Here is a 15,516-nt window from a genome sequence, read left to right on the forward strand (position 1 = left end):
TTTTAAGACTTTAATTAACGCGTCAAACGTAAAGCTATTAAACTATATTCTGGCTAGAAACTTGTGCAAAAAAACCATATTTATTATAAAGAACAACAAAATAGTCCAATCAGCAAGTAATGTGTGAAAGTATTGCCCATATTCTAGGCGAAGTAGTTAATTACCACAAACGGTACAGTGATAGAATAGAGAGCACCCAACACCGAGTTTTCCCCGCATCCAAGAAGAACCATTGAGAAGGATTCGTTTTAAGCACTAGAAGCACCTCACACCAATAAGGAATTGAATCGGCAGCCATTTTGCATGATTTCGTCCAGATTTTTATGTACAAGGAATATCATGACAAAATACATGAGAATATATAACAATGTAGTCTTCCGCCAAGACTACGAACCACAGCAAATCTATGATCTACAATGCAGAGCTGTCACTGCAGCAAGGCATCTTTCAAAAGTCGTTTTTGGTCCGAGTTCAGTTTGTTTGGGAAAACGATATCAAAATTGATGACAAGATCCCCGCGAATGTTCGGATCTTTCGACGTTGGCACTCCCTCGCCAGGTACACGTTTTGTATAGCCAGGCCTGAAAACGAGGCGCAATTAATTTCCAACGTTATCAACAAGTACTCAGTACGAATCTCTTTATCTTCAAGAATTTAAAATTTTCATTAAAAAAACATTTAGAGGCCTCAAAAGCGAGCTGAAAATGCCAATTATACCAGCATTTTGAAGAGAATTTGAAACAAGCCTTCATAACATATTTATCATGGTATTTGTTACGGCATTTGTTTCATAGCGATGTGCTCTCTCAATTTTAATAGTCTTTAAAGAACTAAAAAGGAAGGAACGACAATCGTTCCTCTTTCCCCTGATGAGCACAGGGTTTTCTAAGGAAATTTCCTTAGAAAATGAATGAGGACGCTGTTTCAGCGTGTGCAAATTTAGAAAACTTGCATGAATCATATTTGTGGATTTCAGATTCGTACTTTTATTCAACAACCTGCATGAAATTAGTAATTTGTAAATGACATAATTGCTGTATTTTAATGAATAGCTAACCTTTTTAAAAACAATTTTGTAAAGATGATAATAACACAGGTCTGCAAGGTGTTTTGTCGTGCAAGCCTTGGGACTTAACACTGAATATTACAATTACAGCCAGACACTGAGTATGCAACTTACTTGATAATATCATTGATGGGTACACTGATAAGCCTTCCATCCAGAGTTGGTACATCTACCGTACAACCAGTTAATGCCTGTTATAAATCACAGAAATTGGTATATGGTACAGTCTTTAACAGTAAAGTGTATAGTAGTAACCAGTATATTATTTATAACTAGGTCTCTTCCAACTAAACACTGGCTAAGATAACCAATTTGCCAGGCAATTCATGCAAAGTCACGTAACCACACCTTTTTGAACCTCTTCAAGCGTCACAGAAACACCAATGGATTAACATTGTCACCTACCTTGCCTAGAGGAACAGTTGCAGTGAAGAAAAGGTCCTTGCCCTCTCTTTTGAATATTGAATGTGATTTGTCCTTCACAATGAATACAATGTCAGCTGTAAAAAAGTCAAATGAAACTTTCAAAGGAATTTCTGAAGAAAAGTTTACCTACTAACTGTGGTGAAATAATACCTGGAATATTATTTGGGCCCTGATCACCTTCTTTAGGGAAAGTTATCTTTGTACCAGATTTCCAACCTGGTTTCACATTTATTGTGAGGATCTTATCACGGATATTTGAGGTATGGCCATCTTCATTCATCACCTGTAAAGACAGAAAAACATCCAAAAATATGAGTTACCAATTGCTTTTTTCAGGGAGTTTTGGCTTTTCACAAATCTGTCAAATGGTTTTATTCAGGGCACTTATATACTATATAGTATTTCTATATAGTATGTATATAAGCTCCCTGGTTTTACTTGTCATCGGAAGGGCATCTGTCAGACAGGTATATCTTTACTGTTAGAAGTTGATAACTTACTCTCCGCGATATCTTCATTTTCTTTGTACATCCCTTGAACACCTCTTCTAATGTTAAATACAATTCCCTTTCTATCGGTGGATCCTGCTTCCGACGGCCACGCCCATGAGCACCACCAAATCCAATCTCTGGATCATAGGAATCAAATAACTCTGTGGAAATCAGAAGTACAGTTCATTAGAATCACTCTCCAGGCATGAAATATATCTATATCATATCCACCAACCATATCTGGGCATGACTTACCAGAAAATGGATTGTCACCACCAAAGAACTCTCTGAAAACTCTTAATGAATCACCATGAAAGGTATAACCAGGTGTCCATCCACCTAACATTCACAGAAATATATTCATTATTGAATCAAAGAATTTTCAACTGTAAGTTTCGTCAAGATACATTCTGGTTACCAAAACCGATCCAGAACATTCTAACCAACCTGTATCACTGTCTGGTACTCCATTTCTCAATCCTTCTTCACCAAACTGGTCATAAATGGCCCGTTTTTTTGCTAAAAAAAATCATAAACGTAAATCAACGTATAAAAATCATTAATCATGAAACAAGCTATGACTTGTCCATTAAAAGTGTGAATTATGCTACAAATGGCTTACGATCACTCAGTATCTCGTATGATTCAGAAACTTGTTTGAATTTCCTGTCAGCTCCAGGTTCTTGGGTTTTGTCAGGATGGAATTTTAACGACAGTTTTCTGTAACTACAAGGGTATAATTTCATTATTATTTCATTGCTACCTCATCGGAGTATTGTCCAGAATATTAACATACGCTTTTTTTATATCTGCATCGCTCGCTCCTTTTGTTAGTTCAAGAATACTGTAGTAATCTTGACCCATTTCGACTTCACTTCTTTCCAAAATCAAAATGGCCGTCGTTTATTTTCCAGGTCGTCATGGCAGCCAATGTTGCCATGCAACAGCAGATTACGTGGATGCCACGCGTACACGCGAGAGCACCGGAAAATATAACCCATACGAAATATAATCCTACGAAATATGACCCCAGCACAAATCTCGTAGGAAATAGTATCGGAAGTTACACCCCAGGCATAAAGTTCGCATGAACAATATTATTATACAACATGGCTGCAATTTCGACGTGTCGATTGCAACGGTTCTTGAATAAAGCTACGCTTTGTAAACACGTTTCTTCATCATTCATTACAAAAAATCAACACAAGCATGGTTCAACATTTACATATGTTGCTGAAACAGCACAGACTGACGGTAAATATTGTTTCACACTTTTCACATATACTATATGATCCTAATATAGAGTATAGACTCATTGTTCTATTATAAAACTAACTAATAATGTGGTAACTAATGATCCTATGATTCCAATTGCATTTCCCTCTCAACAGTGTGCCAGACTCAATGAATAGCTAAGGTATACCTCCACCTAGAGCAGCGTTGTCCAATTGGGGGTGTCAACTCCACCAATCTCCCCCAACCCCCTTCACATACAGGTTAGATACAGGACACTGTTTATCCACATTCCTCCACCATTGCAGATTTCACCCCCTTCCATATTATGTATTTTCCGCAGATTATAAATAAAAAACTATTACTTAGTTGATTAAATAAATAATACCGGTATTTATTTTTCTACACAATGCATGACCCTTGCTAATCGGTGAAATATTGACAAAAGCATTTTCTTTATATAACCAGGTGAGGTCAAGAGGATGAATTTATTCCAGGCCTTAACAGATGCAATGGACATTGTGTTGGCTGCTGATGAATCTGCTGGTATTGTTCATCAAATTGTAGTACCACACAATAGTGTGCCATCTACTGTATGAAAATACTAAAGGCGTTTATTACTTATTACAGTTATATTTGGTGAGGATGTTGCTTTTGGAGGAGTTTTCAGGTGCACAGTTGGTCTTAGAGATAAGTATGGTTAGTTAACTATGGTGACACAATTGCAGATGCCAGCCAAGTAAAGTACCAATATATTTCTAGATACAATTCAAAAGGGACAATTGTACATTGTACATTTTAGGTGAAGACAGAGTATTTAACACTCCCCTCTCAGAACAGGGAATTGTTGGATTTGGAATAGGTGTGGCAACTGCTGGAGCAACAGCCATTGCAGAAATACAGTTTGCCGATTACATTTTCCCGGCATTTGACCAGGTTGAGTGACCAGTCGAAAGTTCATAATTCTACAATCTTAGGCTTTTCTGATCAGTGATCATTTCCCTGCTACTAGATAACAAATGAAGCTGCAAAGTTTAGATATCGGACTGGTAACTTATTTGATTGTGGGAAATTGACAATCCGAGCCCCTTGTGGGGCAGTTGGCCATGGAGCACTATATCACTCACAATCAGTTGAAGCATTTTTCGCACATATTCCTGGTTTAAAGGTCAGTAACACTATCATTTAATTCATCCAATCACCTCGCAAAGTGCATATAAAAGAGTAATGTATGTGTTATAATATATAGAATTATTCTCTTTTCAAGGTTGTTATTCCTCGAGGACCAATTCAAGGAAAAGGACTGATACTATCTGCTATCAGGGACCCTAATCCAGTGCTATTTTTAGAACCAAAAGTCTTATACAGACAGGCTGGTAAGAGAAATAGGTGATTCTTTGGTCACACATGTGACAATGCTATTTTATTTTGTTACATGCAAAATATGAAGCAAAATATGAAGAATCGAACATATTGCAAATGTATAAAATTAAACAATTTAAACTTTAAAATTACTTTTATCATGAAATATAGTGGAGGAAGTACCAGTTGGTGACTATGAACTGCCTTTATCAGAAGCTGAAGTTCTTATAGAGGGTTTGTATTATTATAAAACTACATGTTGGACATTCTTCAAGCATTCTAGAAAGCTGATCTTAACAGACTTATGTGTTCTATAAATTTTCCAAGTGTACTTATTTTTTATCCCAAGGATCAGATGTTACGATTGTTGGTTGGGGAACCCAAGTCCACATCCTACGAGAGGTTGTAAACATGGCAAAAGATGAGCTGGGTGTTTCCTGCGAATTGATAGACCTGAGAACAATATTACCTTGGGACATTGACACTGTTGAGCAGGTGTGTTGAAGACAGACAGTCTGTCTGTTGTGCTTACAAAAAATGGCAGAATGACAGATATCACACTGGAAGCAAATATTATAATCTTTTTTTTCTATGCAATTACTCTTAAGTCTGTGAACAAAACTGGAAGGCTGATGATTGCTCACGAAGCTCCAAAAACAAGTGGCTTTGGTGCAGAAATAGCAAGTACAATACAGGTGGGAACTTGCTGAGTTGCATGAATGAAAGTGGCTAGGTTTTGAATTGGGAGTGGTGCTATAAATCTATAATATATTGGTGTAAGATATATAATGTATATGCAAAATGAATTATACCTCAAATGAACTTAATACATCATTTTCTATGACATTAAGAAGAGACAAAGTACAATCCATGTCATATTGACAACTGTTGTTTTTTATTTTAACACAGTCTGTTTTAATTAAACTTAATGAAAACATTGCTCGGGTCACTTTGAATTATCAACAGGCTTGCAATTCTAATCTAAAACTGTCTGCTATTAACTACTCAAACAACAAAAAAACTATTTTATCTGAAATTAAACATAGCTTATATTTTATTTTGGGTTTTTTTAGGAACATTGCTTCCTGTCACTAGAAGCTCCTATTCAACGTGTTTGTGGCTGGGACACGCCATTTCCTCATATATTTGAACCTTTTTATATTCCTGATAAATGGAGGTGTTTTGAAGCAATCAAGAAAGTTACAAGTTTTTAGTATAGCAATTCTTAGAATTTCGTACAAATGAATTCTAGAAAATAGGGCAAATTTAGATTCAGGACACGATAAAAATACTAAACATATATTCTAATATGTCAAGTGTTATAGACTACAATAGACACTCTTGAGATAAAAAATGCCATCTTGCAGAAGTGCGAAGAAAATTCAAAATTCAAAACCGCATTGCATTAAAAGACAAGATGGCGTCCTGTTATGGTATTCTTATACTTGCAATCCTGGATTTAAATTTCACATTTCGAGGATTGTAGTTCGCAATTACAATCCATATGATGTAATAAAGTTCTTTTGTGAGCGAATACTAATAAAAATCGTCAATAATAATGGTTGCTATTGTATGTTTAAAGCAATAATTTGCCACTCCACTCGATGCAAAACCATCGCAAAATTATGGGCAGTATTTATGATGAAATTCTCCGCAAAAAAGCTAGAAAATGGCAAACATATGTAATGCGGTACCTGTACGTCTGTCTGGTGACTCTTCCAGGCGCTTTTGTCGTTCTTTCTGAGGGTCTTTTCTTGCTATAAATTTCTTCTCATCTCTTGACTTTGAAAATTGAAACAGAAATCGCGAATGCTCACTCCTGGAATTTCACCCCCAATTTTTCCCGCTAAATGTAGGAACCAACCAATCAGACGCTCGGAAAAACGAATTCGTAGTTGGGAGATTTTAACTTTAATCATAAATGACGAATATTATGCAAATTATTGTTTCGAAAAGGAGAATCGATCTTTCGATGGCTTGAAGGAAGAACGGCATCGTATTTTACCAGAATTTTGCAACCGGAAACCATTAAAAAAGGATTTACATCCTTAGAAGGGCAGATGTAAAAAGCATAAGATTACTACCTTCGTTGTTATTCTTTTCTTTGCCATTTTTTTCGCCAATTTTTTCCTCATCGGGCTTACAAGGCTATTTTTATACACATTATAATAACTTGAAAAAAACAACTGATCAGTGAATGGTAATTTTCTGTTCCTTTTGAGACAGGCTTTGAGGAAAAGTGACAAGTGTTAGATGTCTTAAAAAATTACAACTTCGTATAAAAGTCAAGCTGCAAAGTCAAGTAGAAAATTAAATACAGCTTCATTGGCAAGGGATTCACTGTGAAAAACACTTTAACAAGATTACACCAACGATTGAAATACCTTACAAATTGCTTCAGGGGTTATATGATAAGCGTCCAAGTTCAGTTAAGGTAGTTTAGGCAATCTATTAGGATTATATAAAGGGGATTATGTGCAATCCCGTGTTAGAGTTACCTTGTAAATTGTAATAAACATTGTTTTTATCTTAATAAACCACCTACATTGTTAAGCCACTCTTGTGTACCTAGTACAAGCGCTGCGGAACAACACAATAGTTTTGTTTGCAGAACCTATTCGAGGTCAATTATTTTGGTATTAGTGAAATTGAATACTCTGCCCACTCAATTGGACCAACCGCTAACAAAACGTCATCTACTCGGCCAGGCAAGCTCAGCTCATTGGGATTTGGGACACGAATTCGCTCGGTACAGAAATTACTGGAAAATACTGTAACTCTATTATAACGATGGGCGCAAATTGTCCAGGATACCCACGTCGTTTGAGGGTTTCTCTGTAGGCACTTGCATCGCTATGCCACCTCTTCAATGTTACATATATCTTGCATAACCATCTTTTCAAAGGAAAATGTTACGTAACTGACCCAATTTTATAACAATCATGTGCTAGGCATAATAATATGACATCCGGTAAATAGTCTTGGCTCTTATGGTTCTTTAGATACGGCATTATATCATATGGCATCAGTTTGGGTCCGTGAATTTATTTTAAAAACAAATTGCGTGTGTCCATGAAAGTTACTAGGTCTTTAACCGTTGCCCAGCGGTTGCGTCGGTTGCGTAGCAAAATCTCATATTCACAGTGCATTCAGGTCGCTCAATGATACTGACAGTGTACGCTTGACCAACGGTTAAACAAGGTTACTTGGAAGAAGGTCACGAAGTGTCGGAAATGCTGGCCAAGGCAAGATTTTCTATACAAGTTCACTCGTTTGTGTTGAAAGGCTTACTCGAGCGCTTGCGATTTTGGTGTCTTAAATTACATTACAACGTCCGCATTAATTATGGTAACGCGGGGCAAAAACTTCCCCTTTTTTGTAACAACCTGCAACTTCATAGCTTTGTGTATACAGTACACTCAAACATGCCCCGATATATTATACTTCACTATCACATATAATGATATACATAATTTTGTAAGCGTATGTATAATTTCGAGAGATCTGATAAAACGAATCAAGCTGCTGTCATACAGAAGTTCAAAAAAGGAAACAGGAATTACGAAGATGATGATGCGAGATAGATGATAACTCGGTTCTTTTGTTGCACGAACACATATTTCGCCATCTTTATCTTCACCTGAATTTAATTTCGCTCAATAATAGAACAAGAGGAGACTAAGTGCAGGGTAACGAATTTATTTTTAATAATAACTTTCGGCTCGGGAGTGTGCAAAAATGTAAACATGTTTACAATGCGCACATCTAATAAAAGCGCGTCAGATCACAGCAGGACTCATGGCGAGTGTAACGAATCCAGAATAACAAACGCCTGGGCTTTGACTTCCTCCGAGTCGAAAAACTTTATGAAAACGATGAATAATTTATGATAATAAATAATATAGACCGATTAGATTCTGATAAGTATATGATATCTGGGTGGGCGCAGACAAAACAAAAAAGCTTTTAATGTTAAACAGAGTTGTCCATTTTCGCACGAAACATGAAAGCCCACGACGAATCGCGCATTCGACTTCACGGGTCGAAAAGCGAGCACAGTTGATAGTTGAATGAGGCTAGAACGCATGTTTCAATTAAAGAGTCACGCCACTTCCAAAGCCTATTAGGTCAAGGAGCCATCTTTAGTCGCAGTAGGCATTGTTTGCATGAGAAGTGCTATTTTCCGGTGACTTTGGCTATTTATGACGAAAACTTAGCGCAGTTTAGGGGCAAAACGTGATAAAAACATGGAAATAGCAGAGCCTTGTGACGTTACACTTGTCAATGTTCATGTACGTTAGAATTGAACAGCTTCTATATATGCGAAGTTAAAAATACTCTCGCCCCATTGGCGTACAATTGAAAAACCATGGCGATATCATTGCGAGGAAACTATGCGGTATTATTTCAACTTCCCTGTCAGATATGGTGCACTTAGCAACCTAAAATAACTCGATAATATTGTACCTTACAAATATTCGGTGATCTATATACACTAAGATACGGGCGACTTGTGTTAATCTAATAAACTTTTACTTTTGGGCCGGCTAATAAAGGGGTAGAAGGCGAAATTACCAGAAACAAACGCGACGACCCCGATCAGCTGGCGTCCTTGATACGAGTGATCAAAGTTTGACATGAACAAAACGAAAACTTTCAATTTTAAAGCCCGAGGCTTTGCACCAGCCATATCAAAACAATCTCGCATTGTGGTCGGCATTAAACACAGAATTATTTGGGTTTTATATACTTATATTTATAATGACAAATTTTCAGTTGCCTTTTTTACAAAATTAATGCTATTATCCCGTTTGCAGCGAAGCGCTGAAGCGGTCAGTAGTATTAGGTTTCAAAGTTTAATATGTTGAAAGAAGTGAAATTACACAATTTTCACATCGCTCAAAATACAGATACATTTCGCTTTTCTGTAACGATACAGCGGTCAAAACAAGGGCTGCGCGACCCAGGTTAAAAATGCGCTACGGAGGCTGACAACTGAATAGGGCTTTGCGCCAAGAAACCCAAAATAAACCAGAACGCAATTTAAAGTCCCTTTTCTCTCATCCTAATGTAAACAAACCGTGTATTATCGTTCGCTATAAACAGCGCACACACTCTACATTACGGCTTGTATTGAGCAATGCAGTATATATACCACAGCAATAAAAAAGCCAGAAATATAGTTACATATAATCAATAAATCCCAACGTTACGGTGGCCCATTATTATTACAGGAGTCAAGCGTCTCTTTCCAAGCCTAATGTAGCGGCAATCGAGAAGTTAAGTTGTTCGGCGTCGCGAAGTTGACGCACAACTAATACAGTGTATTTTTTTTTTCTTATAAAATACAGACCCAAAGTTAGGTGGCCATCGGGGCCAGCGCTGAACACGTAGGGTAAAATCTGTAACGACTGTGGTTGTGATGATGATGATGCGTGTGGTGGTGGTTCCTAAATCCCGGACCCTTGTAGTAGCAGTTGCCGGCTGGGAAACGCGTTGGCATCGGCCTATAATAATAGTTCATCTCGAGCAAACCATGTTCGATATTGTTAGCCATTTGCTCAATGATCATCAATGTCTGTTTACGTTCGTGGTTCATGAGACACACGGTAGAGCTTGCGATGGTGCGATACAGGATTCGGAGGTATTCGCATTTAACGCGTTCGTCGCCCTGAAAGTGGTCTTGCAAGTATTTCTGAAGTTTCCTCACTTGTGTATCGAGATCACCGAAGTCGATGAAGAAACGACTGCACATATAGCGTTCCATGCTCCTGATTTCCTTGCGATCTTCTGGAGTGTACCTCTTCACCAACAGGTAGCAGTACTTTAGGAGCCCACCGCCACGAATTTCCTCCGGGTTTCGAGTCGCAATTAAGCGATTGTCCAAGTGGTGTAGGGCAACCCCGATATCCCCGTAGACGGACTCCGCAAGAACGCTCGGGAAGAAATTCGGCTTGATTGGCAAAGTCGAAAGCTTAAAAAAGCTCAGAAGCGAGTCCAAGTTTATTTGAAAGGAATCGATTGAGAATTCAAATGGCCGTTTCATTGTATCGACAAACTTCAGCTCAACATTCCTTCCGTCGTCGTTTGACAGTGAAATGAGCGACCAACTGTTCGTCTCGTCTGTGACTTTGACCAATTTCTTGACGTAAGCATCTTTTAGTGTAGCGCTACACATTCGATTCTTGCTCACTCCTTCGGGCAAGAAATCCGTGAGAGCATCCATTACGACGTCGAAAATCATGTGAATTCGTTGAGGACATGACAAATCGACTCCGAATATTAAGTCTAAGTCATTGAATATATAATTTTTGTCTTGACACAGCACAAAACTTGCGGCTCCTCCATTTAGACGAATGTCGCGTAATTTCACGCCTTTGTCTCGCAGACGAGAGGACACGGCTTCGACAAGGTCCTTGAGGACAACTTGGATGGTAGGAAAATTGCCTCGGCCGTGTATCTCAACTTTTCTACTCAGCACTTCTCCCAGACGGACGACTTGCTCGTACGTTAACACAGCGAAACGCTTCGCTTCGTTCTCTGGCATCGTTGCAAATTGCTCCATGGTGTTAGTTCGACGTGGTTTTGCTCTGTTTTTTGGTTTGCTTGTGGTATTTAATCGGTGGTGTTTGTTGAGTTCGGTTCGCTACGCTCGGTGAATAAGGTTTTTATACAACTGCGGTATTTGAACTTCTACAGAGAAGTGCCAGGAGAAGTGCTGAAGCGAGTTTTCTACACTTATGAGCTTACTGCTTGTTTACATGGCTGCGCTGTGATTGGTCGAGGCGCACGATTATTGCGTAGTAACAAATAACAACCAATTAACGCGTGACGAAATAATACACCGGAAGTCAGGCCACTTCGCGACTTCCGGTTAAACGGCGTCTTGCTCTGTCAAAATTAGTATGCGATAGTGAAACATCTTTCGTCCCACGCTTTTTTGTCTTCCAAATATTCGACACTTTAAATAATTGAACGCTGCCTGATGAAAATTTCTTTTAAAACGAGAATAGCAACAATTAATATAACAGTTTGTTATATAAATTCACATTATAACCGCTTTTAAATGGAGGAAAACTGACCGCTTAATGTTGAAATATCAGCTGGAGAAAAACGTCTATTTTAGTATCGCCACGGAACACGAAAAGAAACACTTTTGAATCATTTTCCTATTTTTATAAACGACATAATTTCTCATTTGTTTTTTAATCAAAAGGTTATCGTAGGCGGATAACATTGAACTTAAGAGACGAATAGCTTCTTTTGATAATTACAATGAAGGACTCATAAGGTGTTGAAATTACTTCCTATAGTTTATTTGAATATAGAATATATGGCGTGGGATAATCATATCGAGGTAATGGTATCCCGCAATCAACAAAGGGCCAGCTAGGTTAGTTCAGCACAGTCCTGTGTTCAAGCCGTTGTTTTTCATTTAAGCGAACAGTGAGGCAGAATACTGCTGACTTGATCATGACAGACACGAGTCAGGATTGAACACAAGTTGGGGCATGTTTTGATCCAGTTAATGTTCGCGAAGCCGGCGAAGGTGAAGCCTTGGCCTTCCAATTGTCCTTCGTATCATCTCCGCAACCTTGCTAACATTGCTATTAATTTATATGAACACAAAATCGCGCGGCTGACCGACTTTCGTTTGCCACACGAAACATCCTCATGCCATGGCGATAAATTGTAAGTGCCGAAATCAAACTTTGAAGAAAAGTTGTATAAATGCAAAATAATCGACGATAAGTCTCTAGAAATGCCAGCAAAGATGACTTCGGTAAATAGCATTTCCATAAAAGCCGGTTTCAAAGATAACTAGATTATACTTGTACTAATGTATGTATTGCTAAGTTAGTAAGCGCTTTAATAACAATAGTTTGTCACGCGAAGTGATTTGCTTTCTTTTAATACCACGAATGGGCAAAAGTGAAAGGAGTAAAATATTGCTGACTGTGTTTTTTGCGGAAGTTCGAAGTGTTAATGATTTATGTCAAACTCGATGTAGACTTCCCGCTGTTTAAAACTTATAAAAATCTCTTACAATTTCATGATAAAAGGGAACTTAAACGATGCGTAGTTTGGAACAGGAAACGTGAACTGGATGATATACAAAATTGATGACTTTAAAACTCAACCGTTGAATCTCAAATTAATAAGAAAATTCTCGACGAAAGCAATTTCGTATAACTAAAATTGTTGTTTCAACTTATTTGTTTTACTTGACCAAGAAATAGAATGATCACAAATATTCCTCGGGTTAAATAAACATCACGCGGAATTGAAAGGGCCTCTATAGAGGGCCGATTTTAAATCGGGCTATTTTTGGACCGAACGATGATCTTTAAGATCACAGCGATGTAAAAGACCAACTTTTTCGAAGCTATTTTCACTGAATTCACCAAAATGAATGCACGAGAACTGCAGTCATCGAAAGTCTAGTTTCAACTGTTTACATTTTCGTATCCGAAAGGTGGCACCCCCGATTCATGGCGGCGTGAGAAACCACCGTGGTTTGCCGAGAGGGCGGGTTTGTGTTCGGTATCGCTCGGCAGATGGCCGATATGATATCCGGATATAGAAACAGATAGATATTCGTCGCTCGGGGGCTGTTCGGAGGCGGAATAATTGCGAATCGGCGTCATTCGCCAGCTGCTCGGGACACGAACGAGACAGATCGATGGCGTCAGCGTGTGTAGGTGGTGGTGGGACAGCTGCAATCCGTAAATAGGCAAAGTGTGAAAATTAAACTATATTTGAACCGAGGAAATTAAAAAAGGGAATATTCTGTCCAAATCCATCATATGTATGAAAAACTCTTTTACCGAACTGTATGAAGCCTTGGCGTGCCTGAATATATAATTAGACTAAAGTTACAAATCCAATTTCATAATATTTGGCTACAATAAACAATTGTCACATAGCCGGTCTGAAAGATTATGCCGGAAAAAGTTATCTTACACGATGATATATATATTCATAGTATAAAACAGTACGAATATATATAGGGAAAAAAGTTGTCACAAAGAAGTACATTGATATAATATATGCTTTGATGATGCAGGGTCTTTCATTTCGACATTAGAAACAAACATGGCCTATGTATATACTAATACTTGATTTAAGGGCAACTGAAAATACAATTAATGTAAATAGCAAACATACACGTTTAAATGTTTATATTAGAGTAAACTTTTAATAATTTTACCAGTTTAGGTAGTTGAATGAAAATCTCAGCTGGAAATAAAAAAATCACTTTACTTTAAATTCAAATTTTTAAAAAATATCGCCGCATTTTCATTCAATATAATATCAAACGCGACTATTATCGCAAGATTCAAAACGGAAATGGAAGAAAAGCTGGATAGCATAGTTTGATCTTGCGCTCTGATAAGCCATTTCAAATCGACTTTTTTATTCTTATCGTATGGATGAAAAAAAGTTGTTTTACAGCGTTCGTAAAATGAAGGTTTGAAAATAAGCGTAGACTGACGTAGAGAAACGTCATCCCAGTAAAGGGTGAAGGCGTTCTGAATATTAAGGAACCGATCTACGATATTTGTTTTCGACAAAATATAGCAGAAATTCCTGAAAACAACAGCCACAGGATATGAAAAAAAGCTTTCAATAATGACTGTGATTACGACGTATAAGCACATGCAGGGACAATGAAAATTCGCTTAATAGCTTGTTTGTCTTTTAGTCCAAAAATTTTAGTTTAGTTTATATTTCTATGCGGATCAATTTGAGATGATCCTTAAAGGACCTCAAGAAAGAACAGTTTAGAACTGATAGAATCATCTAGTAGAAATAAAGTTAGTTTAGTTTAGGTTTTTTCCGGTAGTAACAATGAATCAATAAGAGATGATCCTTATTGGACCTCTAGCAAGAACAGTTTAGAACTGATAGAACTATCTAGTATAAATAAAGTTAGTTTAGTTTAGGTTTTCTCCTGTAGTAACACTGGATCAATAAGAAATGACCTCTAGAAACAGCAGTCTAGAACTACTAGAGCTATCCAGTTTGTGGTTCTAGTTCAGTTTCAGTTTTCTCCTCAGGGCAAAAGAATCACAAAAAATCACATATGAATATAATCTTCATACAAGAGAGACATATAAAAGCTCACAAGTGTGCCATCTGATAAAAGATAAGAGACAAAGGAATAATCTATGATAACAACTATGTCAACTACTAAAATCAATATATCAATGTCCGCTTTCGGATAATAGACCAGGCAACCAGGCAACGACTGAAAGACATTTAGTTTCTGATTACATATTAGATGTAGATCTTTACGGACTCTCAAATTTTATCCGGTTAAAACATCGCTAAAAACATCGACTGTGTATTTACTGAAAACCGTGGTGTTTGGTTGGTATTTTTGCGTGGAAAATAGAAAGCATATACATGTCGCACAACGCGAGTATTTCGATTCGCAACACGAATAATAGGCCCAAATCTACGTCAGGAGAAGTCGTGTGGTGAAGATTTAAAAGAATCGTTACTACTTTTTCTCTGGGACAAAACGACGTTGCAAATCTCTTTTTTCCGACGAACTTGATTCGAAATTCAAAGAAATAATAGCAAAAGCAACACGCATGCAGGTTGGCAAATGTTTGACAAGTGACTATAGCCATTGCATTTCATTCAAGTTCTGACATAAAAACCATTGTTTTTAAAACATTATTCTTAATCTTTGGCCTTCCTTAAGCCCCTTCCTTAAGCCCCCGTTGACCGCATGTAACTTCAGATTCTAGAGCCGCAAAAAATATACTAGCCAATTTTTACAGAAATCCAAAACACAGTCACAATCACACGCGATTTTTTCAAATGATATTCTTGCCAAATACGATTCGTTTCTTTGAACTATCTTCGGTCTATTGGCAACTTCCTTTCAGGATCAAGTTCCTTTCATAATTTCCAAAGCATTACCGC

General features: G+C 37.6%; 3 protein-coding genes across 3 annotated transcripts; 1 reads left to right on the plus strand and 2 right to left on the minus strand.

The window, feature by feature from the left end:
- Window positions 1–65: 65 nt before the first annotated feature.
- On the minus strand, window positions 66–2,952 carry LOC114535081 (dnaJ homolog subfamily B member 13-like). Its single transcript, XM_028556465.1, has 9 exons — window positions 2,780–2,952; window positions 2,606–2,709; window positions 2,431–2,502; window positions 2,239–2,322; window positions 1,993–2,144; window positions 1,643–1,775; window positions 1,472–1,566; window positions 1,181–1,257; window positions 66–581 (listed from the first exon to the last, which is right to left on the minus strand). Exons 1-9 carry the CDS (start codon window positions 2,845–2,847, stop codon window positions 428–430), a joined length of 939 nt encoding a protein of 312 aa, XP_028412266.1. The 5' UTR covers window positions 2,848–2,952; the 3' UTR covers window positions 66–427.
- Window positions 2,953–3,070: 118 nt separating this feature from the next.
- LOC114535070 (2-oxoisovalerate dehydrogenase subunit beta, mitochondrial-like) lies at window positions 3,071–6,247 on the plus strand. The gene is made up of 10 exons (XM_028556455.1): window positions 3,071–3,237; window positions 3,685–3,762; window positions 3,847–3,915; window positions 4,019–4,152; window positions 4,229–4,384; window positions 4,484–4,592; window positions 4,750–4,812; window positions 4,928–5,073; window positions 5,187–5,273; window positions 5,652–6,247. Exons 1-10 carry the CDS (start codon window positions 3,093–3,095, stop codon window positions 5,790–5,792), a joined length of 1,128 nt encoding a protein of 375 aa, XP_028412256.1. The 5' UTR covers window positions 3,071–3,092; the 3' UTR covers window positions 5,793–6,247.
- Window positions 6,248–9,664: 3,417 nt separating this feature from the next.
- On the minus strand, window positions 9,665–11,330 carry LOC114538129 (terminal nucleotidyltransferase 5C-like). The gene has a single exon (XM_028559246.1). The coding sequence runs from the start codon at window positions 11,141–11,143 to the stop codon at window positions 9,938–9,940; it is 1,206 nt and encodes a 401-aa protein (XP_028415047.1). The 5' UTR covers window positions 11,144–11,330; the 3' UTR covers window positions 9,665–9,937.
- Between the last annotated feature and the right edge of the window lie 4,186 nt (window positions 11,331–15,516).

This window comes from Dendronephthya gigantea, unplaced genomic scaffold, assembly GCF_004324835.1.
Source record: "Dendronephthya gigantea isolate DGI-Jeju-01 unplaced genomic scaffold, DenGig_1.0 000002F, whole genome shotgun sequence".
NCBI classification, from domain to species: Eukaryota; Metazoa; Cnidaria; class Anthozoa; order Malacalcyonacea; family Nephtheidae; genus Dendronephthya; species Dendronephthya gigantea.